At 38.7% G+C, this 27,884-nt stretch overlaps 5 protein-coding genes across 6 annotated transcripts in view; 4 read left to right on the top strand and 1 right to left on the bottom strand.

Annotated features, from left to right (window-relative positions):
- Positions 1-122: 122 nt before the first annotated feature.
- On the top strand, positions 123-4,632 carry atp6v0ca (ATPase H+ transporting V0 subunit ca). Its single transcript, XM_079836325.1, has 3 exons — positions 123-547; positions 1,961-2,144; positions 3,284-4,632. Exons 1-3 carry the CDS (start codon positions 475-477, stop codon positions 3,489-3,491), a joined length of 465 nt encoding a protein of 154 aa, XP_079692451.1. The 5' UTR covers positions 123-474; the 3' UTR covers positions 3,492-4,632.
- Positions 4,633-6,442: 1,810 nt separating this feature from the next.
- Positions 6,443-14,275, top strand: spsb3a (splA/ryanodine receptor domain and SOCS box containing 3a). Its single transcript, XM_079831561.1, has 7 exons — positions 6,443-6,622; positions 10,479-10,625; positions 10,794-10,971; positions 11,068-11,255; positions 12,020-12,122; positions 12,225-12,350; positions 12,580-14,275. The coding sequence occupies exons 2-7, from the start codon at positions 10,500-10,502 to the stop codon at positions 12,933-12,935; spliced, it is 1,077 nt and encodes a 358-aa protein (XP_079687687.1). The 5' UTR covers positions 6,443-6,622; positions 10,479-10,499; the 3' UTR covers positions 12,936-14,275.
- Positions 14,276-14,545: 270 nt separating this feature from the next.
- mrps34 (mitochondrial ribosomal protein S34) lies at positions 14,546-19,540 on the top strand. Its single transcript, XM_079817797.1, has 4 exons — positions 14,546-14,605; positions 15,466-15,788; positions 15,885-15,927; positions 18,722-19,540. Exons 2-4 carry the CDS (start codon positions 15,471-15,473, stop codon positions 19,018-19,020), a joined length of 660 nt encoding a protein of 219 aa, XP_079673923.1. The 5' UTR covers positions 14,546-14,605; positions 15,466-15,470; the 3' UTR covers positions 19,021-19,540.
- A 284-nt stretch (positions 19,541-19,824) lies between these two features.
- On the top strand, positions 19,825-24,544 carry nme3 (NME/NM23 nucleoside diphosphate kinase 3). Of its 2 annotated transcripts, none has more exons than XM_079817779.1 (5): positions 19,825-19,947; positions 21,627-21,757; positions 23,335-23,436; positions 23,568-23,680; positions 23,762-24,544. In XM_079817779.1, exons 1-5 carry the CDS (start codon positions 19,902-19,904, stop codon positions 23,877-23,879), a joined length of 510 nt encoding a protein of 169 aa, XP_079673905.1. In that variant the 5' UTR covers positions 19,825-19,901; the 3' UTR covers positions 23,880-24,544. The 2 variants fall into 2 exon arrangements, with proteins under 2 accessions (XP_079673905.1, XP_079673904.1); XM_079817778.1 differs by lacking the exon at positions 19,825-19,947 and adding an exon at positions 20,510-20,628.
- Positions 24,545-26,533: 1,989 nt separating this feature from the next.
- mapk8ip3 (mitogen-activated protein kinase 8 interacting protein 3) overlaps positions 26,534-27,884 on the bottom strand; it is a 32,336-nt gene continuing 30,985 nt past the window's right edge. The window contains exons 30-31 of the mRNA XM_079817501.1: positions 27,710-27,856; positions 26,534-27,629 (exon numbers count right to left, since the gene is read on the bottom strand). Coding sequence (XP_079673627.1) covers positions 27,508-27,629; positions 27,710-27,856 — 269 coding nt within the window. The 3' untranslated portion in view covers positions 26,534-27,507. The remainder of the gene's footprint in view (positions 27,630-27,709; positions 27,857-27,884) is intronic.

The following is a 27,884-nucleotide window of genomic DNA, read 5'->3' as shown; positions in this document are numbered from 1 at the left end:
CTATGATCTGGGATTGCATTCACATATCATAGAGGAAGCCTGCAATGGAATATACCAAAATGCCTATAAAATAGGGGTGTCGTTCAAGTGGCAAAACCACCGAATGCTCACACAAAACTACTAATGTGCATTTAATTAAACTAAAACGTTGATGGTCCTCTCTGCGATCCCGTGACGGTCAGTCATTTCAAAATCCTAAAAAGAAATGTATTGCGTATTCATAAGTCATCCCTCGAGAAGCGGAAATGGACCCTGCACTCATGGTTGATCATGTGACACTCTCCATTTCGCCATTTTCTTCCTCTCCACCGGCGATCAGCGTTCTGTCGGATTCGTGACCATCCTTTGAGCTCCTCTCCTGCTCTTACAAGACCTGTCAACCTGGAATAGACCTTCTTTGGAGCCTTGCCCTCCCAGACTGAAGCCTTCCTCCCTCTCCGTCTTTAGTTTTAGTGTCCTGAACGCGCCAGAAGAATGTCCGCCTCGAGCCCCGAGTACTCTCCCTTCTTCGCAGTGATGGGTGCCTCAGCAGCAATGGTGTTCAGTGGTAAGATACGTGTCATTTTAACCTTAAATTCACTGCCCCTCGCGTTGAGTGCTTTATAAAACTAAAAGCCTGAGTAAATGCGACGATCGCTTGGTAAGTTATCGACCGAGCGGCTGTGAGCGGCTCAGTGTCGCGGCTCGCTGAGCCGTGTGTTACCTGTAGTAGGAGAAGGGATGCGAAGGTTTCCATCACGGCACATGACGTCCCAGTTGACGTAATGCCTATAAATTATTTATTTTGTTTCATTATTTCCTTCATTGTCACGTTTCACCGATCCCTGCGTGAAAACTTAAGACGCTTTTGTGTCGCACGAGCCGAGTCTCCTGATGTAATGTTGGCGCAAGGACGTCATTTATTTAACGTCCTCTAAGCACGACCGATTTTTTTTGTGTTATTCTAATAATATTATAATCTCATAGACTCCATATAGTGGTCTAGACTGTAACAGTAGCCTCGTCTAACCGATTTAGTGTCATTGATTTTTTTTTTCAGTCAAGACTAAATGCATTACTTGATTAACATAATTTGCTCTTATCTAATGCGACAGTCCTTTTTTAAACACGAACTACACGCCCAGACAAAAACGTCCATGTCAGTTAAACTGTATCTCAGAGCCACACTTATTTTCTGTACTCAAACGACAGCCTTTACTATTAGTATTTTACTTGTAGGTGCCGTCTCAGCACACTGTGCCTCGATCCCGAAATGATCCAAATAAATTTGGCGCACCTCCTCGTCTGCTTCCTACAAACCAAGGGGACTCGCTGCTGTAGTCAGTCATGTGACTAAAAGCGACAACACTTGGCATGTTTTGCTGACCTTGCCTTTTAAAACCTTTTAAAGCAAGACAACACACACGTAAATGTGGTAAAAATGTAACTAATAAATATCACCATACTTACCCAGTTGATTAGTCACTACATTACGACATTAGATAGATTTTTTTACAGAAAGGGATTTTGTATATCTCTTTTATCACTCCATAAATCAGAAAATATAGTCGACAGCCAGAAGGAAAAAAAAGAGAGCGTTATATAAATCTTGTGTGAATGACATTTGTAAAAACCTTCAGAATATAGTTAGGAATAAATCCAGAAAGTGTGGTGTATTTAAGTGTTACTGGAGTGCTCCAAATCTCAGCATTAACCGGTGTATGAAATAACACTGGTTTTGCCTGTATTGTTTTTCCTTAAAACATTTATACTGAGTATATTCATGGAACAGCTGGTGTGTATTATTAATTGCGTTGATATTTAAGACACACGTGTTCGAATCATGTTCATAAGTTGGGTATTTGCTCAAACCTACAACTTTGCCTTGTCCTATATTCATTGAACTTTAACCCATCATAAGTGCTTCTTCTCACTTGTTTGTCTCCTTTCATGTGTTAACTGTCCTCTTCTCTCTTTTTAGCATTGGGCGCTGCATATGGGACGGCCAAAAGCGGCACAGGCATTGCTGCCATGTCAGTGATGCGGCCGGAGCTGATCATGAAGTCCATCATTCCCGTGGTCATGGCGGGTATCATTGCCATTTACGGCCTGGTGGTGGCTGTACTCATTGCCAACAACATCTCTCCCACAGTCACCCTCTACAAGTGAGTCACTCACCTCACGAGTGTCTCGTCTGATTTTCCCGACAAGTCTCTCTCAGCTTCCTCGGAAACAAAAACTAGTACATTTTATTGGTGGCTGGGTTCTAATTCAAATAGCTAACTATTCTATCTGTTTCATACGATAAGTATAGAATAATCTAGATATTTAACACTATATTTGAATTGATAGGCAATGAGAGTATGTGAACAATTAAAGAAGCTATTACAGTTTCTGTATATGGAGGTGTAAGAATATTGTTCATTTTTTGTAGATTATTATTTATATATTTTATATTTGGTTGGAAAATGGTAATGGAAAATCCCAATGACTGTCTACATTTTATTGTCTTCATAATGTTTGACAAATAAAAATATATTGTTACAAATAAAGATATTAGAGTTGATTATATTAGAATTGACAGTGAGAGTGAAAAAACTAGGAGTGGGCTGTGTACCAGTAGACACACGATTAACAGGTAGAAATCTGTCAACCAGTACGCTCACGTGACATTGCTGTGCTGCGTGGTCACGAAAGCTTATCGTTTACATGCATTTTAAAGCATTGCAGTTTAAAAATAAATGATTTTTCTACCATTGAAGTGCAGTAAGCAGCCAAAGAGAACTCATTTTGCTATATGTGTGTGTGCTGTCAGCGAGACAGTATATTGGATCTGTGCAGTCGGTCTTAAAGTGACGGCAGCATAAAAAAAAACAGCTGTCATCTGTGTCATTAATGGTAATCAAACAACAATAGAGAAAATCTGTGCTTTTGACTGAATCACTTTTGTAACTTTTTGTAACAGTGAAGACTATATTTTTAGTTATAATGTAAAAATCCTCATTGCTGTCTGCATTTAATAGTCTTTGTACTGTTTGACATGAGATATATTGTGACAAAAAGGATAAATTATTTTAGAATTAATACGTAGTGAGAGTATAAACAATTAAAGAGGCTACATCTGTATGTTGAGGTGTAAACTAGTTTTTATTATTATTTATTTTAACAATGTATTGTATTATTTGGATGTGATGGGGAACATTCCAATTACTACATTTCCAATAGTCTACATTTTGTCCTCATAATTTAAAAAATATTGTTACAAAAAAGAAATAACACTATCCAAATGTGTTTCTCTCTTTAGGAGTTTCTTGCACCTTGGTGCCGGGCTGAGCGTCGGTCTGAGTGGTCTTGCGGCCGGCTTCGCCATCGGTATCGTGGGTGACGCAGGAGTGAGGGGCACAGCCCAGCAGCCTCGTTTATTTGTGGGGATGATCCTCATCCTCATTTTCGCTGAGGTTCTGGGGCTTTACGGGCTAATTGTCGCTCTTATCCTGTCCACCAAGGGTTAATCGTTGCTCTTATCCTCTCTTACACATGAACAACCATCAAACAAACACACGCACACACCAACACAAACATCTTCCTAATGACACACATTGAGTAATTTCACCACCCGAAACGACGAGAGGATTTTTTTGCGTGCATGCGTGTATCGTGAGTGTGCAGTTTGCAAGTGAATGTGTGATTGAACCTCCTCTCTGTGTATAGTAGCCTGATGTGTGTTCCCCTGTAAATGCGCTGTGTAGCTATCGCTCTTGTCCTGTGTGTGTGTGTTTAAATAGACACCCTCTTTCTCCTATGCTACACTTGTTTGTCATCCTTTTATTTTGTCAATTTTATTCTCGTTTGAAGATCAAATCAACTGTCACTTTGTTTTCTCACTTTTGGGACCATTCAAATTGAGACACTGATGTTGAGGACCTAAATGTAAAAAAAGATGGATTATTACTGTTTTTTTTGTTTTGTTTTTCTGCTGATTATTTATGAAGATTGAGATGTTCATTAAACAGTTTAAATGGATCAAAGTCTTTATTGATATTCTGATTATCTAAATGAAATATGTGAGTGTGTGTATCAGAAATATATATATATATGTGTATATATATATATATCTGTATAGGTAGGTGAATTGCTCTGTGGGAAATTTGAGTTCCTTTGGGTATGTTAATCATTGATTACCATGGAGACCGTTGTCTTAAGGTATTGATGTGCAAGTTTACTAAGTGAGTGTGAAACGAATGTGTGTGTGTGTGTGTTTTAAATCGTAACATGACATTCTTCAGACGTGTAGCGTTTTACCTGTAGTTGATACTGTTTCTGGTTCCATTAATGGGTGAACACCAGCGCAGCTTGTCAGTTTCCGAATAAAACTTCCTCAACCTAATTTCAGTTTCTCTTTTATTCAATCACTCATGTGACGTGAAAATGAAAATAGACTGCAGATGTTTAAAGTTCAGTTCAGTGGAGGTTCAGTGTAACGTCATTTAATTTCATGGCCACAAATTATAACCTATTGTGCTCTAATGCAGGGGTTTTCAAACTTTATGATGCCAAGGACCCCCAAATATGAGGGACCCCCCCCCCTTCCTAAAATCCATCTTATTTTATGTACGAAAAAACATTTAAACTGTTAAATAAATAGTGTGACATAATAAATACAACATATTGTTTCCCAACTTAAATTTGCTATTAATGTTGGATGTATAAACAATAAAAAAATTATTTGTTTAAACAACTTTCACAATAAATGTATGCAAGCAGCGTACGTACTGTTAAGAATACTGCCTTACAGCCCCAGTGAGCAAGATAAAGGGGACTATAGTGAGAAAAGCTCACTAGAAAGATACAAAGCAAACCTATACAATTCTGGAATGTATATGGCAAGAAAGGAGAGAAACATTTAGAAATGAAACCGTTAGAACATTCAGTCAACTTTACCCATTTTTGGTTTTTATTCTCTGATATTTTCTGGGGACCCCTTAAAACCTTCTGGGGGACCCCTGGAGGTCCCCAGACCCCAGTTTGAAAACACCTGTTCTAGTGAAAAATACTGCGTTTCATCTAAATTTATTCAGAAACCGCAAATATACATGTGACAATCATGATGCTTTAACATCATGGAGAGTCAAGAGACAAATAGATTTATATGAGGGATTAATTCACAGGTTACCATCTGGTTGTCTGAATCTCTGCATTGCAGCCTCAACCAAACTTCCGTTCATCACGCTCTTCGCTGCTGCAGTCGCGCTTCCGCAGGCAGAGAGGGGGCGCTAGAGAGCAGCGCTGCTTCATTACCAGAAATGGTGTAACTGCAATATAATAGGCAATAGGTAACTGAACAGTGAGAGTTAAATAACAGTCCGTTTATTATGTCACATCAGTAGTAGGAAAAGACACGACGATTTCTATCTAATTCTTAGTACAAATTAGGATTTTTAATTGGATTATAACAGTAACACACCATAGCCTAATTATGAGTGAATCATGAAACCTGCCAAAAGCGTCAAGGTCATGTTTCAAAATATAAAGAAAGAAACGGGAAATTATATTTTGAATTTAAAAAAGTCTAATTTTGAACTATATTTTATAGTGACATTATTTGAATGAAAATTAAGCAAACAAAAAAGTCTCATAAGGACGTTTTACTTATTTGTATTTTTATATAATTTCCATTATTTATTTTATTTCAATACACATAAATAATGCATTCAGTCATGAAATTATCATATACAGAAGTAAAATACGAAAAAGACTAGAATCGTAATGATAATAAAAAATGCTTAATTGCCTTTATGCAAAAATATAATGTCTTATTTCTTTCTTTTGATTTTGGCCTAAAGGTGCGTTCATATCATGTCATAATAAAAACCGCAATTACGTGATTTAAACGTACACATCGTCCATGAGCTCGTATTTGTCCAACGACGTCAACATCACGTTATCACCTCGAGACCACCGTCATCAGGACAGGGCGTGAATTTAGAAAATGCATACAGCTGATCGGGCTTGACAGCTGAGTATTATGACAACAAAATACCAATTTTAATCAAGGTAAATTAACAGAATTCGGGTCTGACATGTGTAGGCATTTAAAAATGACATATTTTAGAAAATAGATTGTTCTGAAACATCTGGTCGAATATAGTAGGTTAAATTAATCTGTTGAAATTTGCTATAGAACATGAAGAACGCAGAAAAGAGCTGTTTGTATACATTGAAACAGTCCAAAACTAATTTAGTTAATCAATAATAACATCTGCCTGTAGTAGCTCATGTACTGCCACTACATTTGCCTGGATTGGGAAGCGTGCCGTGAACGTCAGAGAGAGGGGTTTAGCCTTCAGTCTTGGGACGAGTTTGACATTTAAGTGACAGCTGTTTAGACCTGTAGTTACGCGAGCTGGAAAATAAACCACACCCACTTGGCATTTTCGGCCAATGGAGTTCTGAACTGGAGAGGCGGGACTTGCTAAACATTGTTTACGTCTGTCGTGAAAGTAGGTCACAGGAAAGTGTGACAGTTAGCCAGTGCCTGTGGACAGAATCCGATTACCTTTTCAGATACATACATTGCAGTGCCATAACAAAATCTTTAGGGATACGGGACTTCAACGATCGCGGTGGTATTCGTAAAAGACAGGTAAGTTTGCTTGTGCTTGTCCTAGTGAATGCAGCAGCCAGGATGTAGCGCCAGCTAAGCCCGAGAGCCTCATGCGCCAAAATCATATGGCGAAGCCTGTTGCACTTTATTACTATTATTTTCATCATATATATCACTGGTATAATATTAAAAACCAAACAGTATTTGGTATTATTAGCTTGACTACAGGCGATCTGTTCTCCTCTTAGCGAACTAGCTTTCATCTCTACAGACTTGCAAGGTGCCTGGCTCTCGGTGACCACTTTCTGCGAGGCCTAACAAGAGAACATGAATCTGATTCTGTCTTTAGGAGATACAGTATACCGACATGTCAGCTAGTTCATAATTACTGCTTATGCGAAATTAAATGAGTGAATGCACGTCATTGACAGTTGCGTGTTGTCTGTTTACATCAGTGGCGCTGGGGCATCACGCGCACCGGGCTGACGGTAAAACTCACTTAAGTATAAGCAGTGGCGGTTCTAGGGGGGTGGCCAGGGGGGCCGGTGCCCCCGTGTCAACAAGCCTGGCCCCCCCTCTGGCCCCCGTAAATTTGGAATCACATCGCACCAAACAATGTTCTGAAACTGGTTGCAATGTGCGTTTTTTGCTGTGGCGGTGTGTGATGAAAAGAGCACTTTATTGTGTCATAACCAATAACCAATGCAGAGAAGCAATGAGGAGGCTGCGCGCTGTGGCGCGCAAGTGATGTCTGTTTATGAATGATTCGTCACTCAGTCTGCATTCGCTCAAATAGTTGTAAAACGCGGGCTATAGCGGTTGCTACGCTCTTGATTATAGATAAAATAAGCTCTCTTTATACACGTTGTGTTGAATGTAACTGCACCCTTACGCAGCAGTGATAGCTATACTGGAGATTAATTTTACTGACTTGACGACTTTGAATTCCATTCAGTCATTTCGTTCATTTACTGGTAGTTAAAATATATTTTTTCAATGGCTAATTTCTCCGAACACGTCCACATATGTAATCTTTGATCATATTCCGAATTAGGAAGATGCAGCCAAAGATAAATTATGACCAACGCAATGAAAGAACCGTTCATGTGCGAATATGACAGAGATAGGCATACCCGAGAAAAGATACAGAATAATGTAATTTCAGTCTTGTTCACATATAGCGAGAAATAATATTATTTTATCCAATTGTCCAGTGTTGCTTATAGAGTATTAGATGTTTGTTTTGATGTCTATGCTAACTTTGCGAAGAGTCTGCTAACAGAGAGCAGGTAGGCTACAAAACATGTAAAATAAATGGTTTAGTTTTACTTTTATAAATTGAGCATGCATGATCATATTACAGATACATTACTTTTCAAATAAATAAATGAACTTGAAATGATTTTACTTCACGTGTAGAGACTGCAGATCGAGTGATACAGTACATGGCCAAATAAAAGACTTTCAATAATCTGGGAATAAAATAAAGGGTTAGTTCCCCCTAAAAGAAAATAAAAACACCTAATGTAACTCACCCTCGTGTTGTTCCAAAACCTGTATTGTTAGAATGTCGTTAACCAAACCATTTCAGTGCCAGAATGTCCATAAAATTCAAGATATGCGGCAGAAATGCCCCTGTTTGAGTCTTAGACTCAGAGCGTTTTTACACTGGGCACGTTTGTTGTGGTCCGCGTCAGAGCGCGTTCTACACCGCGAATACACCGCAGGCTCCCTCTCGCTCGTATCCAAGGTAAATCATCAACACTATCATCCCTTACACATGTGTTGTATTGAACTAAATACACCGTCATCTGATAAAATGCATGCGCAGGTTACTTTTCTTGCGCACCCGAGTCTTAATCTTATAATATATAATACAGTCTTATGTATCCTGTTTATATATATATATATATATATATATATATATATATATATATATATATATATATATATATATATATATATATATATATTAACAAAAGTACATATTTTGAATAGGCTATCATAATGTTTATAGTTATTTTATGTTTATTTCCATTTGTTTAGCTACGCATTTGTGTTGCCTCTATCCAAAAAAATACATATACAATGGTTATTAGCAGTTGTGTACTTTGTTTTTGATTCATTATTGCATTAAATATTATTATATTGGATCTAACTATAATTACCCAGTTGTGAATCATATGACCAGTGGATCGTCCGTGGGTGGCCAGAAAACATTTATTATAAACCAGCGGCTCGGTAGCGGACCACTGTCGGAAAAGTGGTGGCTGCCGCCGGTGGTCCGCTAGGAAAACGATGAGCAAAATGCCAGCGGGCCGCCGGTGGGCCGCCAACTTTGCCTCCAGTGGTCCGCCACTGGCCCGCTAGTCGTATTAGCTTGTTGCTTTCAAATTCCCATGAATCGCAGCACAGCTCGAGCGCAATTTGCGCAACCGAGCTCAGACTACCTCCTTCAGGCAGTCTCGAATTCAGTTCCCCTGAGCTCAGCTCACCCGGGTCCGCATGACAACTTTCACATTACCAATTATTCAAACTAAACTGCCAGTGTGAAAACGCCCTCACATTTACATCATGATATAGACTAAGCAATATAACATGATGAGTAACGAGTGCAATATCACACAAGTTCTGTTTTTCTACCCAGAATAGCATGAGTGCAAATGCGATAGGCCTACTGATCTTATACAACAGTTTAATAAAATAAATAAGTTAATATTGTGTTCAACATAAGAAAGTCCTATTTGGAACGACATGGGGGTGAGTAAATGGTGATAGAATTTTCGGGTGAACTACCTAATTATCTACTGGTTAAGATAAATGTTAACGTGTGCCCCCTAAAAGCACAAGTGGCCCCTGCCTGGCCCCCATAGTTACCGTGGTCTAGAACCGCCACTGAGTATAAGTGATTTGAATCTTTAAAATATGAGCACATGAGGTAGGAACATAAGTTTATGGCTTATATCAAACTAATATATTTGTACAGTATATAATAACACAGCTCCTTTAAAGTAATTTTTATGCTTGACTGTATACGACCGTACATTTTAACTTAAATTATATTAAACTGACTTAAAAACAGTAGCCGAATATTGTGTAACTTGTTTTAAAAAAAGCAATATATAATTATATAGCAAATCCCGCCTGCGTAATTGTTTATATCGTCACAAAATATTATCTCACAGCTCTTTATAAAGCTGGAAATATAACGATGTCCAACTTTATCTGCATACATGTAGTATATTTAGTTAGGGCGATATATACTACAGTATTGTCAAAAAGAGATGTATGGACGGGATATATGTTTATAATGAACCTACAAAGTTCAAATAAACCATAAAAATATGAGGAAAATATTTTACATATGAGGGAGGAACTAAACACTAAACTTGGTTGAGGTATTTATCTGACAAAATAAAATAAAAACGGCCAAAAAAACTCCATCAAACTATGCAAATAAATACTATAGAAATGCATAGAAAAAAATAAAACAAATAAAACAAAACAAATAAAACAAATGACTCCAAGCACAACTACACAATATGCTTACAAAATCTTTAACAAATATTTTATAATATTTGAATAAACGGTGAAGATAGAACGGTTTAAATCTTCCTAGGCCGGACATCACTACTGTATATAGGAAATCTCAACTGCTCTAAACTATATTGTTGCCATGCTTTAATCTGCTAATACGCGACTAGAAGACATGAAGATAGTAAGATATTATAAACATCATGACTTTTTATGAAGCTGCTTTAAAACAGTGAACATTGTTAAAAACAGCCATACAAATAACTTTGACTTGACTTGACAATGTGTTTGCTCCAGCAGGACTGTTTGTTCTCTTTGTTAATGCTTTATGTCAAACCACTGTTCTTTCTTTGATTGACAGGTGCGGTGGCTCCTGGTTGGCATGTCGAGGCGGAGCAGAAACAGCAGGGCGTGGAGGTACGTGTGGAGTGGAATCCGACGGGATGCAAATGCGAGAGCGCTGGTGCTCGCCTCCGAGAGTGATGAGTGGAGTTATGATCGCCAGCAGGTTGGTGTGGATGTTGTGGAAATGCCTTCAGATGAGGCAGCAATATTTTTTTTAGGATGAGATGGTCTGAAGTTTTGAACATCACAAGAGCTGTTTCAGTTCAAAAAAAAGGCTGACAAAACGGACAAAACTATGTCAGATCTGAATTTGCACGCATTTGTCCCGCAGTACAGTGACTCTGATTCCGAAGCTGAGTATCCAGCCATTGTGCCGGCGGTTCCGAGTGCGGTTCCTGTAACGGGAGAGTCATACTGCAGCTGTGATTCACAGATGGAGCTCAGCTGTAACCCACGGCTCCGGGGTTACACGCACTTGCGAGACTGCCACTGTGGAGAAGACGACCAAGGTGGTGCCACATGCAACATTCATCTTTTTTTAAAACTTTGATCATGCTTATTGTGACTACATTTGTTCTCTTATTGGCTGTTTTCTTGTTTGTCAGATTTTGACTGGGTGTGGGATGAGGGCAGCCGGTCATCTGCAACGCTGCTGAGCTGTGAGAACAGGAAAGTGAGCTTCCACTCAGAATATAGCTGTGGAACGGCAGCCATTCGCGGCTCCAAAGTACTCTCGGAGGGACAACACTTCTGGGAGATTAAAATGACTTCCCCTGTCTACGGCACAGACATGGTGAGAGACAAGAGTGCAGATGTGTGTCTTTATGCATGGTTTGTGTGGTAGTGATATTCAGTATGGTTTTTGTGAAGAGGATAAATTCTGTTTATTTTGGGCATCGTATCTGAAAGGGGCTGATTCTAAACTAAGACATTTAGCAACATGGCTGATTCAGCACACCAAAGCATAACTGTCAGCATACAGCTAGTGAGGATGAAACTTGCTGAATCAATAGAGTTTTCCAAGATGTGAACCACATTGCATTACTTTTACTTTTTGAAAATGTGTACACTTCAGTTCAAAAGTTTGGGGTCAAAGATTTTTTTGGACAATTTATTACTTCAGAAAATATGCAATAAATTGATCAAAAGTAACAGTAAAGACATTTATAATGTTACAAAATTAATAATCCTGAAAAAAAATTTGAATGGTTTCCACAAAATCATTAAGCAGCACAACTGGTTTAAACGTTGATAATAAGAAGAAATGTTTCTTGAGCAGCAAACCATCATAGAAGGATTTCTGAAGGATCATGTGACTCTGAAGACTGGTAATGATGCTGAAAATTCAGCTTTGACATAACAGGAATAAATTACATTTTACAGTCTATTAAAATAGAAAACAATTCTATTCTATCTTAAAAGAGATAACATTTCACAATATTATTTTTTTTTACTGGATTTTTTATGAAAAATAAATGCAAAAAGACTTCTTACCAGCCCCAAACCTTCAAACGGTAGCGTATGTTGGTTTATTCCTAATGGTTGAATTCTCTGTAGATGGTTGGTATTGGCACATCAGACGTGAATCTGGACAAATACAGACACACATTCTGCAGCCTGCTGGGGAAAGATGAAGACAGCTGGGGTCTGTCATATACAGGTTCGCAGACGCAAACTCATACTTATGCTCAAAACACCTATACTTTACATGAAAACATAGTGCATAAGGTTTTTTTTATGGTTATGTATGTGTTTTTGTCAGGTCTGTTACATCACAACGGTGATAAAGTGAGCTTTTCGTCACGATTTGGACAGGGATCCATTATTGGCGTTCACTTGGACACTTGGCATGGCACCCTCACCTTCTACAAAAACCGCAAATGCATCGGTAAGAGCTAGTCCTGTGCATGACAAAATGCTTTCAGCTACATATACATAATACACATTTTTAAGTGTCAGAGATAATAAAAGTGCAGTGATGTTCTTGAACAAGAAATGTTTTAAGACTGTCAACAAAAACGTCAAAGCTGTTTTAGTAACCAGACAAAAAGGAGTGATTTATCACTTTTAAACCACTAATTTGATACCATTTAACCTGTATGTTGTATGTGCGGCAGGTGTAGCAGCTACAGAGATAAAGAATAAACATGTTTTTCCGATGGCGTGTTCCACCGCGGCCAAAAGCAGCATGAAGGTGATTCGCTCCGTCTCAGCTCCCACCTCTCTACAGTACCTTTGTTGCTCACGACTCCGCAAGCTGCTCCCGTCCGGAGTCGATGCCCTTCGAGTCCTGCCCCTGCCCCCTGGCCTCAGACACCTTCTTCACTCCAAACTGGGATGGGTGCTAAGCCTGGATTATACGCACATCCACTCGAACACACATACCCCACCAGCACCCTCCTCGGGCAGTGACTCTGAGGGCTGCTCCTCAGACCCGGAGGCCTGCCAGCGGAAACGTTGCCGCTGGACCTGAGGCTGCGTGTGCCGTGTGCGCATCCACTCAGCTTGTCATTATGCAGACATTAGAAAATGTCTCCACGAATAAAGAAGAATCGACATATATAAACACTGGACGTGTGCTGTCAATCACAACGGTGGATAACAGAGCTTTCTGAATAACTTTAAAAAACAATTCACGGTCAGTCAAGCCTGTTTTACTAGTCTTGTCGCTAAATATTCATCTATCATTCAAGGCTCTAAAGGTAGTTGCCCCATCAGGTGACATTTGGATATATAGTCCAAGTATTCATAGTCAGTTTTTATTCTGTTGTGAACTCCCAGTGGAATGAAGACCATTAGCTCTTCGGACAAAAAGCAAGATATGAACCTCATGAAACTGTTCTGATGTGGGGAACAATAACAATCAACCATATGAAACACAGACAAACACTCATACTGTTTGCATGCACAAAGAACACAAATAATACATGACACCTTGACTGAACTGTACATTTCTTCATTACAGGCGTAGTGGTGTTCTTGGGGGCAGAAAACATTACCTGATCTCCTCTGAAGTAATGCATATTTACATGTCATTCTCCATTACAGGCCAGTCAGACATCTCAGCACTTCAGAGTGCCACGGTCTGTTCCCTCCTTATGTTTAAACAACCATTGTATGTTTTTACTCTATTCTTATTTCATCAATCTTGGACTTACCAACAGACAGCAAGTAACAACGGTGACGTCATGATGAATTGTGTCTGCATAAATGTGTTTTAAATACCATTACATTGAAATGGTGAGAAATGGCCTGTGTATTTTGACAGTTTTTGTCTCTAGGAATTCCTTTGGGCCCTAGTTGTTACTCAAAGTGTGTGTGTGTGTGTGTGTGTATGTGTATCTGAACAGTATTTCCAGAGAAATTCTGTTTCCCTGAAAATACCTTGATGCAGTTGTCAAACTGACTGATGCTAACTGAAGTGGAGGTTGATTCAGTTTTCAATCTGTGCATCATCTCTACATGAGGTTCATATTGAATTCATATGGGGTTTATATTGCAAGTTTTGTAATTTGTTGTTTAAAAAAAAAAAGCAAATCATGTTTTTGTTATGCATAAAGCACTTTTGCGCTTAATGTATGTATAGAAATATATACAGGTCCCTATACTGTGTTCTGCACGTATTGTATGTCATAAGCGCTCTCTCTTTCTCTCTCATTCACTCTCTCTTTATTCACTTCTCTCTTTCTTCTCTTGCTTCTTCTTCAACATACATTAAGCATGGCTTTTTATATGAGTCAAGAAAAAAATAAGGAAAATTATATATGCATTCAAATAGGGGCTGAAATATCTTAATAAAGGTTTCTAAAAAGCAATCACAGTGTTTCTCTTATTACAAAAAAAATAAACTACACCTCATACTTTTAGAAGAAGCATTTCTAATAAATGTTGTATAGAATATATTTCTGACCAAATGTTGCATTATGAAAGTACTGCAGAAAATATTAGTTATGTAGGCCTCACTTAAGTGAGAAAAATCTGCGAAATTTTAATTTTTACCCTCAAATATTGCTTCAAAATAAAGAGATAGTGGTTCGTCGCTCTAAACGGAACAGGAACACGCACGCGCGTTTCGCACGGACTGATTTCCGCAACGGACAGCAGCCGTGACGTAATTGTGTGGAGGTCAAGTCAAACGGATAGGTAAGATAACTGTCATTGACTGGAAATGGGTTGAAATGTAGCCCTATTTGTATTTATTTAATCCACTTTTCTAATTTTGGCTTAGGCTGTTGTGCTTTGTGTCCACCCGTATATCTAGAATCTTATGATTTGTTGTAACACGTGCAGCATGTGTGCCCAAGACTGGTTGTTTAGCTAACGTTAGTCCGTTGAGTTTAGTCGCGTTCAGATTTTCTGATTAATATATGTTACGTTTTACATTAGCATACGTCCAAAATAATGAGGACGTATTGGCAAAATTGATACTTAACGGTTCCCATGCCATGCGCATTGTCATCAGTGGATAGATAACAGCAAATCACATCTCTATTTATACTAAAGTGCTTTCAAACTTATATCGTAATGTGTTCATTTGAAGGAAAACTAATTATTATTGACACTTCCGAGTGTTTTTTTTTTTTACACAAAAATAAGTGTATCATGCTCTTCTTAATTGACTCATATATTATTTTTCATATAATGTAACTTACTATAACATAACTTGTACACATAATAATATACTTGGCAATATTTAAGACTTTTTTCAGTTTATTTTAATTCTTAGTGAGTTCCCTGGTTTTTATATACAGTTATATACACGTGCAAACATCTAAATTAAGTTTAGTTTAAATGCTTCTAGTTTGTGTTGACATTTTTCTCACTTTTTCATTTCAAGTTGTAATGTATGCTTAACATGAATTTCAGAATGTCTCAGTATTTACATTATATACACAGATTTTTTGCATTGATCACAGCAGCACTTAAGCTGCATTAACTCCACAAGTTTGTGTGAATCCCAATGTATATATTTTGGTGCTTAATTGTTTTTATTGGTCATCCAGGTAACATGGCAAAGAAAAGGCGTCTGAGGCTTATAGCCGAGATGGCACGGAAGATCCGGGCCTACCGGGAGCTGAAGAATCGGCCCCGGGACTCTCAGCGCTATGCCTTAGACTACGACACCATGACACGGCCCTTCACTGGTAAAAAGCTGCCAGTGTTGGCTTGGAAGGATGTGCAGAGAGAAACCCGCCTCTTTACGTTACTAGCTGGTATGCGCATATTTGGTGTGGGTCGGCTCTTCACACGCAAATCATGGCTGGACGAGCATTCAGAGCCATGCTACTGGAAAATAACAAAAGTCAAGGTGGATTATACAGCAGAGGTACGTTCTGGGTGTGTGATTATTGTAATTGTACAAATGTTGCATGTGTGAATTCTGATTGAATCTGATCTGAAACACTGATGTTTTCTCCTTTAGAACATGGATCACGGGAAAGCATGGGGCGTTTTAACTTTTAGAGGTAAGAAAAGACCTTTTCTGTAAACACCTAACTAATCCACAGCCATAAATGCAATTCTTTTTAATAAAAATTAGTTCCTTTAAAAAACCTTTCTTCTTTTGTTCTGCCATATGACTTATTCTCTAGCTATGTACTAATTGGATAATTGTGGCATTGCTAATATATTTATGATCAATTGTTTTGAAAGCCACTTTGGAATGCTTAATGAATAAATGTAAATGTAAGACTAAGGGCTAGTTGTTTTGATACTGGCCTCTAGTGGAGTAATTGGGATTGTGCTTTCCCCCGCCCCAAAATTATATATAAGGGAAATTGAACTTGAGTTATTGTTCAGCACCTAATATTTTACAGTGGTGTATTTGGAGCAGATTAAAACGGTTCTGAGAAAGATGTATCACAGTTTCAACAAAAACATTAAGCAGCACAGCTGTTTTCAACATTAATAATAATAATAAATGTTTCTTGAGCAGCAAGTCATCATATTAGACTGATTTCTGTTTTAAAGACAATTTAACAATTTAAAGACAGTATATTTTAAATATGTGTTGTAATGGCATCTTTTTATGAATGAAGGCCAGTATCACTGATACTAATGTCTCTATGAAACATTAGACGTTACATTACAGTATAACTGAAAGCTCCCAATTTCAACATTTATTAGGCTTTAAAAAAACAACTTTTAAATTAAGTGAACTTAAAACAATCTTTACATAAACCCATTATAATAAATGTTATTTTTACCTGTGGCCTTCCCTGTTCGACATATACAGAAATGTAATAGTTATCAAACACCTTTCTTAACTGCATAAATAATAAATTAAATATAGATTAATCATCAGTAAAGCTACAATTTTCTCTGTTCCCGTTGTTCTTTGATGAACATTAATCACTTCAAGAACGGCCGCTGACGAACATGATGCGGGTCTGAAGCGCTGTCCCGCGCATCTCATTTCCTCACAGCTCTTTAAGCTCATTTAAGACGTTATTTAACTCATTTAAGACTCCTAATATGAGAATACTCAAAATTCTGTGTTGTTGTTATTCTTGTTTGTTCAAGAGCAAAAGAGAACTCGATGTGAGCAGGAGACTGACGCAAGTCTGTCTGTGCGTCGAGTGTGTGTGTGTGTGTGTGAGAGAGTGTCCCTGACATGAGACACAGCCACACAGACAGCACACACACACAGAGAGAGACAGGACATTGGCATACAGCGCGTTCTCTTGTGTCTTGTCGCGCTTGGAAGCATTTACATGAATAGGAACGTGATCATGTAACGCTAGGGAAAAATGGATATAAAAACAGACGCTGCGTTATTTGCGTTAAATATTTTTAATGCGTTAAGCTGAAAAAATTAATCGCCCACGTTAACTCGCTAATTTGCCCAGCCCTAATATATATATATATATATATATATATATATATATATATATATATATATATATATATATATATATATATATATATATATATATATATATATATATATATATATATATATATTATTTATATATATATAATATAATATATATATATATATGATTAGGAGGCCATGATGAACAGGGGCCAATGGGCAAATTTGGCCAGGATGCCGGGGTTACACCCCTACTCTTTTTCCTAAGGACATCCTGGGATTTTTAAAGGGTAACTAAACCCTAAACCAACTTTTTTTAGTTAATGATCTTTAATACTGGGGCTTTATTAATGCTGTTCATTGATTGGAGTAAATGTTTTGACATTTGAGTATAAAGTGTTTTAATTCTATAAAATATGGTGTAAAACCGCCAAAGTGCTGCCCTCTTAAGGTTGAACGGTGGCTACTGCAGTTGAATTTTCCTATTGGACGTTGTGGTACATCATGACGTAGGATGGTACCTCCAACGGCTCACTATCCGCGCCCCTGGCGCGAGCTCACCACGCCCTCAGAAATGTTTCCCCCAATCACACGATGAGAACGGCTTCACTCCAGTATGAACTGTCATGTTACATGAAGTAAACATTATGAATGAAACTGACTTGACACTTGCTTTAACATTGTATTGAAGAAAATACGGTTAAATAATGCAGTTGTCAGTACACGTCAGGCTTTTCTTGCGATATTATTGCCGCCCATCATGTGTACAATCATTTTCATACATGAGACGCGCTTTCAAACCCTGACACGCAAGTGGTTGCCGCGGACGCAGATAGATTAGGTCAGTTGTCTTGCGCGGCTGCTTCACTAGCATCGTCTGCATCGGGAGTTAACGCAGTTTGAGCCAGCAGCTCGCATTGATAAGGCTCCGGGTTTGTGTCTACAGACAATCCACCCTCCTCCACTTCAGGTGAAGGTAGGAGAAATGAGCGCTCTGTTGCAAAGCTGGCGTCACTCCAGTCATTCTCCATCTTTGCGACTCGTGAGTCTGACAGCTGTCAATCAATCCGTCACTGCGGGTCTCAGGTGCACACCCTCTGCTCAGCCCCGCCCTCGGTTCATCCCCTCTGTCTCCGCTGGGTTCTGCCCACTTTTCCAGCATTTTTCAAAATTTGCCAGTGGGTGGAGTTAAGCTCTGAGCAGGGGTTTAGTTACCCTTTAATGGCCACATCACTATACTGGGGCGTTAGGACCCAAACAGACCACAGGGTGAGCACCCCCTGCTGGCCTCACTAACACCTCTACCAGCAGACACCTAGTTTTCCCAGTTGGTCTCCCATCCAGGTACTGCCCAGGCTCAGCCCTGCTTAGCTTCAGTGGTGATATGGCTGCTGGTTTTGTAATAAATACAGAAGCCTCAATGTGACAGCATGGATGTGTTTCAGGTAAAGAGGAGCCTGCAGAGCGCGAAATGGATAAGGTGATGTATCATGACTGGCGACTGGTGCCCAAACATGAAGAAGAGGTCTTCAAGCGCTGTGAACCCGTCCCTGAGGCCCCTGTCCGTTATGTGAGATACCCTCCTCTGCTGCGCGCCATGATCCTGGCCCAGCAAGCCAAAGAGCTGGGTGTGGATGCCAGCACTATCCCAGAGCCCTCTCTACCATTGAAACGGGATGTCATGCTCAATTATGAGTACTTCAGGAGTCAGGATGAGAAGAAACAAGAGGGCACACCTGTCTGATGCTCAGGTCCACTTGAAGGTCGTGCTGTGGAGATCTGAGTTCTGTTGCAGTGGTCTTGATGAAAACTTCTCGTTCCTAATTTTATGGCCACTGCTTGGAGTAAAGGCTGGTTTGTGTTTAATGCTATGTTTTATTAGAACAAAATACAGCAAAGTGTTCATCCATCTTGCTTGGATTACGTGGCTAATTACTAAGATGGAGAAAATGAGATTTCTTGAGCACATTTGGACAGGTGACCAAACTCAAAAGTATAATCTTCTGTGGAAAGACTTATCTTTGTTAATATGTGTAATATTCTTTACAATATGTGTGCTAAATATGATTGAGTTGTATGCACTGTTACAGTTTTAGAATAAATGAACGGACAAACTGATTTTGGTCTAAATTTATAGTAGATCATGAAGCATCCTTCAGACCTCTTTAAAGATTGATTTTTTTCAATCAAATTCATGTACACGTATGTGTGAAATTCACAAAATCTGTCAAAAACAAAAATAAATATTTTGCATTGTGGCATTATTTTACTAAATTGATTCTTAAAACATTGCCGCGCAGTCATTAAAATCTAATAAAATGCACCACAGAATAATTGAGAAAAAAAGTGTTTTTAACATGTAGACTCAGCAAACCAAGGGACCCCTGTATAACATGATTTTCTATAATGCTTCGATCCTCAATGTACACGCATTTGGAGAAGAATGTGTATATATAAGGACCTGTAGTTGGATACCTTTGTTTTAAGTAGTGCGGACATGCAATATCAGGCAAGCACGTGCATGTCGATGTCACCTAGCGACACTCATCAGCGCGCGCGCACGCGTCTCCTCCCTTTCTCTTCGGTAAACTTGAGGCAGGCAGCCCGGTTTCCTGCTCTGCGAAGATGATCATACTTTTCTTAACAATATTCGCCAACGTTTTCAAGACGGGTAAGTAGTGCCTAATGTGATTTTTACTCGTTTTATTTGCTAAATCAAATTTAAAGTGATGGGACGTCTCGAGCAGTCATCATGTAACGTTAGGCGGCTTATTGATTCATCTCGTGCGAGTTATTGTTTGCTAGGCTGACTATCCAGATATACTCGTTACAGCGCTGGGTATGTACAGTACGCCTAGGACATATTGCGGTGTTTTAGGAGAGGCTGTACTTTGTTTCAGAGCTTAGGCATACGAAGTGATAGCAACATGCAGGATCGCAAGCATTTTGCTTTAACAGATGTGGCCCATACGTCATTCGTCTACGTAAGTAGGTTACCACCTAGAAATGTGTCTTGGGTCCTAGTCTACTCCATGCCATGGTCTATATTAAGCATTGGCATTTGAGATAGTTCATAAAAATACAAATTCATAACCTTTGAGTAATAAAAAACGGGCAATAAAATGCTTTCTCTGCTTGTTGTGGGCTTTCTCCTATTAATAGTGCCGTTTGTGTTCATGCGATTGGTTCTTGAGTATTTGCCTGCGCTCTGCTCACTCGTGATTGGTCCGTCTGTGCGCAGTACCGCGCGAGACGGCTGCACGTACAATGGGCTCTAAAAGGTCATTATCCGAGTCCGACACAAAAGAGCTCGCGGATTTAGCGGCGAAACACGCCAGGATTAGTGAATCAGGTATGCAGAAGAATACGCGCTCTCTCGGTGAAACCTCAAGCCCATTTGAATGGACACCTTTGTTCCGCAGGCACCTTGAACAGAAATAGATCTCGTTAAGACGACTTCTATGTACGTTTCATAAAGTTATATTAATATTATTTTACAAGTAAACTAAAATTATACATGCGTTCTGAGTCGACGACGCCGGTTATGTTTGTGACCTCTACAGGTGGCGAGGGCTAAGCGGTTTATTGCATTGGTATTAATAGGATATTAGGGCATATTCTTTTGTCATAATTGTATTTTTTAAATAATCTGTAGATCGATTATGAAATATTTGTTATGCGTATGTTAAGCTTGTATATAGCTACCAATATTATAATATATCTGTTGGATTTTTTTTTAGGAACATGTAAATAAACTATCACCCAAGTTATTTATTCGAATAGTTTCACTACATTATCCCGCTTATAACTCGGATACTTACTGAATAAACACATATATGGAAATAAAATATTGATTTGTTTAAATCGTTTTATTATATTGACCGAGAATTAGCCCAACAAGCAGTTATGTAGAAACTGTCATTACACACACACACACACACACACACACGTCTGGTTTACTATCTTTGTGGGGACTCTCCATAGACGTAATGGTTTTTATACTGTACAAACTGTATATTCTATCCCCTTACTCTAACCCTACCCCTAAACCTACCCATTACACAAAACTTTCTGTATGATTTATAAGCTTGTTTCTCCATGGAGACCTCAATTTAGGTCCCCACGGGAGTCCCCATGAGTCAGTGTGCATTCAGCTTGAAGTCCCCACCGGGATAGGAAAACATTAATGTACACACCATTTTTTTACGGTCTATGGTACACACACACAAAATCAGAATGCAGTTTATGTAATAAATTACTATTACCACTCAAACTAACTTCTTCAAGTCAGACCTGTTTTTTTGTCGTTGAGAGGGTTTGCAAATATTTAATTTCAGGTATGTTTTTCAGGATGGACTGGCGCAAACGAGCGCACGTTCATCGCAGTGAAGCCAGATGGTGTTCAGCGCAGACTGGTGGGTGAGATCGTCCGCCGCTTTGAGCGCAAGGGTTTCAAACTGGTCGGCATGAAGCTCCAGCAGGTGAGAGCACCACGGGAGAATCCTGCTCTGAGCTTTCATAATTAATATATCATAAGCAGTGTCAGCTGGTGCAAAAAAAACTATGTTTGCGGAGCAAACAAACTGAATCACACTGTTAATGCAGGACTGAATGTAATTGTTAAATAACCATTTAACAAGTGATATCATAATGTGTCATTACTGCTTAGATAAAAAATGGAAGTTTAAATTTTACTGTTAAAGCATGAAATAAGGTACCATAAATCAGTGAATTTGAGTTTGATGTGGGTATTTTATCAATAATAAAATAATCTTTCAAAAAGTTGTAATTAAAAAAAAAATTCAGCCAGATCATTTACAATTCAGAGATGAATACTAATGTTGCCCACCAGAGAGCCACAGGATAGCAAATCCTTTAAAGCAGTGGTCTCCAAACTCGGTCCTGGAGGGCCACTGTCCTGCAGAGTTTAGCACATAAACACACCTGAACCAGCTAATCAGTGTCTTACTAGGCCCAAGTGGCCCTCCAGGACCGAGTTTGGAGACCCCTGCTTTAAAGGATTAGTTCACTTCAAAAATGAAAATTTCCTGATATTTTACTCACCCCCATCTCATCCAAGATGTTCATGTCTTTCTTTCTTCAGTTCAAAAGAAACTAAGTTTTTTGAGGAAAACATTCCAGGATTTTTCTCCACATCATAGACTTCAATGGCAACCAAAATGTTGAAGGTCCAAATCAATTCAGTTTCAAAGGGCTTCAGAGGCTCTGCGTGATCCTAGACGAGGAGTAGGGTACTTCTGCCTACAATCTAGCGTGACCTTTCTGACGTGATTACGCAATCCTTGGCACGTCCCAGAGCAGCGCAAGATGAGCAATTTAGGTTAAAAAATATATCCATTTTTTAAATTCATTTTGAAAATGACCGATCGTTTCGCTACATAAGACCCTATTCCTCGTCTGGGATCGCGCAGAGCCTCCGAGGCACTTCGAAACTTCATTGATTTGGACCATCAAACATACAATCTACACAAGCCATTGTGCTTGGACCCTGATGATCTCCTCAAGTTAAACTGCATTGTTTAATTTACCTTCTGTATCGTTGCCCACAACACTTCGATGACAGGACTTTCAAATAGCAAAGAGGGAAAACAAATAAAACGCATGACTTGCATTGCATCCAGCTAGTCAACTCAGTCCAAGCTCCACGATCATTATCTTTTTCTTCATTTGAAAGCCTTGTGAAAGGACTTTTTGTAAAGATAAAACAGAATTTAAATTCATCTTGGAAGAGAGATTGCGCCTACTTGAATGTTGAGAACAGTCTAATCACACACAAAAAAAAATAATATATATAAACAATATTGATTATGCACCCTGAGGACAATCTGAAACAAGCCAATTAGAGCTCAGTCTCAAATCACATGTGTTAAAATAAAAAAAATAAAAAAACAGACCTAATAGACATCCATTTGTCCAGCGCCCAGTCGACTAAATCATGTTATTAATTATTTTGCAATATATATTTAACTTATTTTTAACATGTTGAAGTAGCCAGCCACCACTGAAAGAAATACATCATATTAATATATGCTTATAGGCATCAGAGGAGCAGCTCAAACAGCACTACTGGGACCTAAGGGAGAAGCCTTTCTACAGCAGCTTGGTCAACTACATGAGCTCCGGGCCCATTGTTGCTATGGTAAGAAACACAGTGCCTCCATATTGGTCCAGGATATGATTTCTATACTGCTATGATGTTGCTATAAAGATATCTAATGGTCAGACTTCAACACTTTATGTGTGTGTGTATTTACATATGTGTTTTATTAGGTATGGCAAGGGCTGGATGTGGTAAAGACCGCCAGAAAAATGCTTGGAGAGACAAATCCAGCAGACTCTCTCCCAGGCACCATCAGAGGAGACTTTTGCGTGGAAGTGAGCAGGTTAGTGTGTATGTGCATGTTTTACTGGATGGATGGATGGATGGATGGAAGGATGGATGATAAATAGTTTTTCTTGTGCAGGAATGTGATCCATGGCAGTGATTCAGTTGAAAGTGCTCAGAGAGAGATCGCACTGTGGTTCGAGCATCATGAGTTGTTCTGCTGGGAAGAGTGCAGTCAGCATTGGATCTATGCCTGAAAGACATCATGTAACATGCAGCTTTTACAGCTTCAGCGCGATCTGATGATACCTGCTCCTTACAAAGCTCTGCTCAAGCCATAGTGACCAAAATAATAAAGGAAAAGGTAGCTTATGTTGACAAGGTAACCTGCATTTGTCTGGATAACTGAAATCCAGTCATTGGTCAAGCTAATTTTTATCTTACTGCTTTGCTCATGCTGTTGTGAACATTTGTAAGGTTTTCTTTGCAAATATGTTTAATTTTTGCAGATATTCACTTGATTGATAATTTTTGGTGGATTGGTAAGTCATGCACTATTCTAAAGTTACTTAATGTTTACATCCACTCGAAATACTGTTTACATTTTTACATCCGACTTTTGAGACTGGCATGCTTCTTGTCATCTTGATGCACAGTGTAAAAATACATTTATTATTCATGCCTCAAAAGGAAAGCAATAATGAATGAATGACAAAGGGCCAGCATGCTTTGAAAAACTTGAATATCCCAATAGTGCTTGTCTAGCTCTAGTGGGTGGAACTCACTTGACCAAAGGGAGCCTTACTTTACAAATAAATTATTCCTGGTCATTCGTCTTTGTGTGTATTATTTTGTGTAAACTGTATACTACCATTCAAAAGTTTGAAATGTTTTTGAAACAATAAAACATTCCCTAATGCTCTCCAGAGCTGCATTTATTTGATCAGATATACAATATATTTAAAGCTGCACTACACTAACGTTTTTTAACATGACTGTGGTGTGAAGCAGGGCGCGATTAATAAGAGACATATCAGCGCCACACGCGAGTCCTGGGGGATATAAAGAATTTAGGACATTTCATTCTACCGAACTACCCGCAAGTGCTGAATTACTATTCACACAGGTCAGTTTATTTGATGAATTAAAACTGGGGTAACGCAATGCTGTTTCACTTGAGGCCTGTTGCATGAATCTAGCTGAACCAACTCTGAGTTTGAGAGTAGGTTTAGCGTTGATAAATCCAACCTGGTTTAGATCAAGTTCAACGGTCTCTCAAAGCTTGGTATAAACGTTCTCTGTCAACTCAGGTTTAATCCAGAGTTTGTGATTAACTCTGAAGCACATGCGCCTGAAAGGGTGTCAGCCAATCACAGCCAATCACAGTGTCCGTTTGATTCGCTTCTCGCAAGAGAGATGGCGCAATTGACTTATCTTCTGAAGATAGAGAGATCAATTTGAAAATTATCATGAAATCAAATGCGTTCACAAGGCAGGAATAAACACTCCTGCTGCAGCGAAAGTTTGAGAAGGCAGCAGAAAGAATATCTGACTATATAAATCCATGATGTGAATCAAAGAAATATGCCTAATAATTATAGGTTCACAAAGAGCTCAAATGAATACACGCTGTTTAAAAGAATTATGAATGCATATATTTATATTAGGATACGTGTAAATTAACATAATTATATGAATATATTAAATTAATTAATTATAATTAATATACATATAATAAATAATTATCACCAAAAGACGAGCAATTTTGTCTCAAGTTTTTTCACTATAAACTGCTTTAATTAGGGGTGTGACTTTATTGCATCTTTACTTGCAGCTGATTGGTCCAGTTTGGGTATGTGATCTCTAACCCAGAATAAACCTGCTCCAGAGCAGGTTAGCAGTGTAGTGTAAATTACTATGGTGATGAACACTGCTAAAAACCAATCCACCTTCTTGAACCCGAAAAAACAGAGCTTGCTCAAACTAATCTCGAACTTACCTGGGTAGCAACTGAAACTAGCTTTGTGCAACAGGCCACTGGTCTACACTATCTAAACTGCATTTGAGTGTATAGAAAGTTGTTATTCTGTGTGTTTGTTGGCTCTATGAGACTAGCAGTAAACAACATCATACTGATGATATTCTAATATTTCATCGTGTTGAACTAACGTTACATAACATTGATTCGTTTTATGTACATTTGCTCACCTGTCTATTAAAGCACATGCAAGAACGGCATCTCCGTCAAGTCGAAGATTTCTCATTTTGTTCCAGTCTTCTTGCCATGGTCAATAATGTTTGAACTAAACTACAAAAGCGTGCAGACGTTACGCAATTGTCCACATCTGTTGCCATGGTTTCTATGGCAGTAAAAGCAGAAACCGAGGGTTACGCAGATATGACGCCATTGACAGGCGACTCCCTCACATGTCCCGGTTCCTTGGTTTAAAAGATATTGTAAGTACTCGACTGAACAAAATATATAACACTGGCATAGTGGGTTTTGGATATTTTACTGCAAAAATCTTACATATTGCACCTTTAAATTTCATTTAAAATAACAGTATAATTATATGAATATTATTATTTTTAATTCCGTGATGTCAGCATCATTAATCCAGTCTTCAGTGTCACATGATCCTTCATAAATCATTCTGATGTGATGATTTTGGTGCTCAAGGAACATTTCTTACTATCAGTGTTGAAAACAGTTGTGCTGCTTAATATTTTTCTGGAAACAGTGATCAATCTTTTTTAGGATTATTTGATGAATGGAAAGTTTGACAGAACAGCATTTATTTGAAATAGTATTAATTTCTTTTAAAAAACAACTTTTGAATGGTAGTGTATTTTTCACAAAAATATTTTTACGTGTGTAAAGTATTGATGAAATTAAATTATGACAGCATTTCAACAAATTATGGCGCTGAAGACAGAAGTATTCAGCACATAAACATGTTTATTTCTTAATACTTAACCACACAGAAGAACACAGAGTGATGATTTACATACAAGGCGACTGGGCGGGACGTCCATCTCTTTCAAACCTGCAGCCAAGCGAAGGCTTCAGTTTAGCTGTTAACCTCATGCTTAATCCCAGAGGGAAGTTAGCAGATCCAGTCAGCACACATCTCACTTAGGTTGAAAAATGGCTAGCTGCAACTGGTTAAAGTGATTTTGCGTGCTTTTTTTTAAATCAATTTAGTTGGATATTCTTTAACATATTTACTTAATGAGTTGAAAATGATATTGGGACATGTTTGGGTTGTGCTAGATTACCCACAAATCCTGACCACCATTTATTTGATTATCCTCACATATGCAATCATTTCTCTCGGCAGTGCCTGATGCATTCCAGTATTTACATAAGTCTCTTTTGCATTTTCCTTCTTGTTTTCCAAATACATCTAGCTGGTCTTTTCACAAATGATTCCAATGAAACTCTCACGATGAGTTTGTGTCATTGAGTGAGTTGTGTGCTGAGGGACTGTAAAAATAAAGGTCATGTATTTGGCAAAAACTGGGTAGTTCTTTAGGGAACGTAGTTTGGTATTGGTTTAAGCTGTTTATATGCATTTCATTTGAAATTGCCATTCAGTCATAAGTTGCAGGAAGTTCTTGAACCTTTTGTGTTTTTGTTGGAAAGGGAACATTACAGGGTGGATTGAAGGATCGTACAGGTAGTTATAATTGAGGGTAGGAAAATACAGGCTAACGCGGTCAATATAAGACTTTAACGGGGTAGTTACAAGGCCATGGTAGTTACATAGCTTAGGTACAGAATTCGGGGCATAGTTACAGAAAGGATTCATACTTTTATCTTTGGGGGGGTGGGGGCGGACTTGTAGGGCGGAAAGGGGGGCAGGCAGGAGGTGTCTGTCCATGTTACTCCGGAACATAAGACACCTGCCACACGATGATATGACTCCTCTCTGCTTTAGACAACGCTGGCTTCATCTGAGGAGCTTCACCATCTGCTTCCTCTGTCTCCTCATCCTCGCCATCACCTGAGAGTGACGTAGACTAAATAAGTTATGATTTTATGACCCAGTGTACATGCTAATTTCACATATCAATTGCTTCTCACCGATACGGAAGTCAATATAACCCTCTCCTCCACTCAGCACCAGTACGTTCTGAAGACTCTGTGCTTCTGTGTCTGCTGGGGCTGAGGACCCCTGAGACTCTGAAGGGCTGTCCAACACGCTACCATTCAAAGTGGCCAACACATTGCCTGGAAACATAAGATGACATATTTTGGG

This window comes from Gobio gobio, assembly GCF_949357685.1.
Source record: "Gobio gobio genome assembly, chromosome: 1".
Lineage (NCBI taxonomy): Eukaryota > Metazoa > Chordata > Actinopteri > Cypriniformes > Gobionidae > Gobio > Gobio gobio.
This window is presented reverse-complemented; position numbering and strand designations above follow the sequence as displayed.

Excerpts from the sequence above, each read along its gene's own strand:
- atp6v0ca (XM_079836325.1), top strand. The coding sequence starts at position 475 with ATGTCCGCCTCGAGCCCCGAGTACTCTCCCTTCTTCGCAGTGATGGGT. Across the intron at positions 548-1,960 it reads AGCAGCAATGGTGTTCAGTG|CATTGGGCGCTGCATATGGG; the intron begins GTAAGATACGTG and ends CTCTCTTTTTAG. Across the intron at positions 2,145-3,283 it reads CCCACAGTCACCCTCTACAA|GAGTTTCTTGCACCTTGGTG; the intron begins GTGAGTCACTCA and ends TTCTCTCTTTAG.
- spsb3a (XM_079831561.1), top strand. The coding sequence starts at position 10,500 with ATGTCGAGGCGGAGCAGAAACAGCAGGGCGTGGAGGTACGTGTGGAGT. Across the intron at positions 10,626-10,793 it reads GGAGTTATGATCGCCAGCAG|TACAGTGACTCTGATTCCGA; the intron begins GTTGGTGTGGAT and ends TTTGTCCCGCAG. Across the intron at positions 12,123-12,224 it reads CTGGGGTCTGTCATATACAG|GTCTGTTACATCACAACGGT; the intron begins GTTCGCAGACGC and ends TGTTTTTGTCAG.
- mrps34 (XM_079817797.1), top strand. The coding sequence starts at position 15,471 with ATGGCAAAGAAAAGGCGTCTGAGGCTTATAGCCGAGATGGCACGGAAG. Across the intron at positions 15,789-15,884 it reads AGGTGGATTATACAGCAGAG|AACATGGATCACGGGAAAGC; the intron begins GTACGTTCTGGG and ends TTTCTCCTTTAG. Across the intron at positions 15,928-18,721 it reads GGGCGTTTTAACTTTTAGAG|GTAAAGAGGAGCCTGCAGAG; the intron begins GTAAGAAAAGAC and ends GATGTGTTTCAG.
- nme3 (XM_079817778.1), top strand. The coding sequence starts at position 20,544 with ATGGGCTCTAAAAGGTCATTATCCGAGTCCGACACAAAAGAGCTCGCG. Across the intron at positions 23,437-23,567 it reads CCGGGCCCATTGTTGCTATG|GTATGGCAAGGGCTGGATGT; the intron begins GTAAGAAACACA and ends GTGTTTTATTAG. Across the intron at positions 23,681-23,761 it reads TTTTGCGTGGAAGTGAGCAG|GAATGTGATCCATGGCAGTG; the intron begins GTTAGTGTGTAT and ends TTTCTTGTGCAG.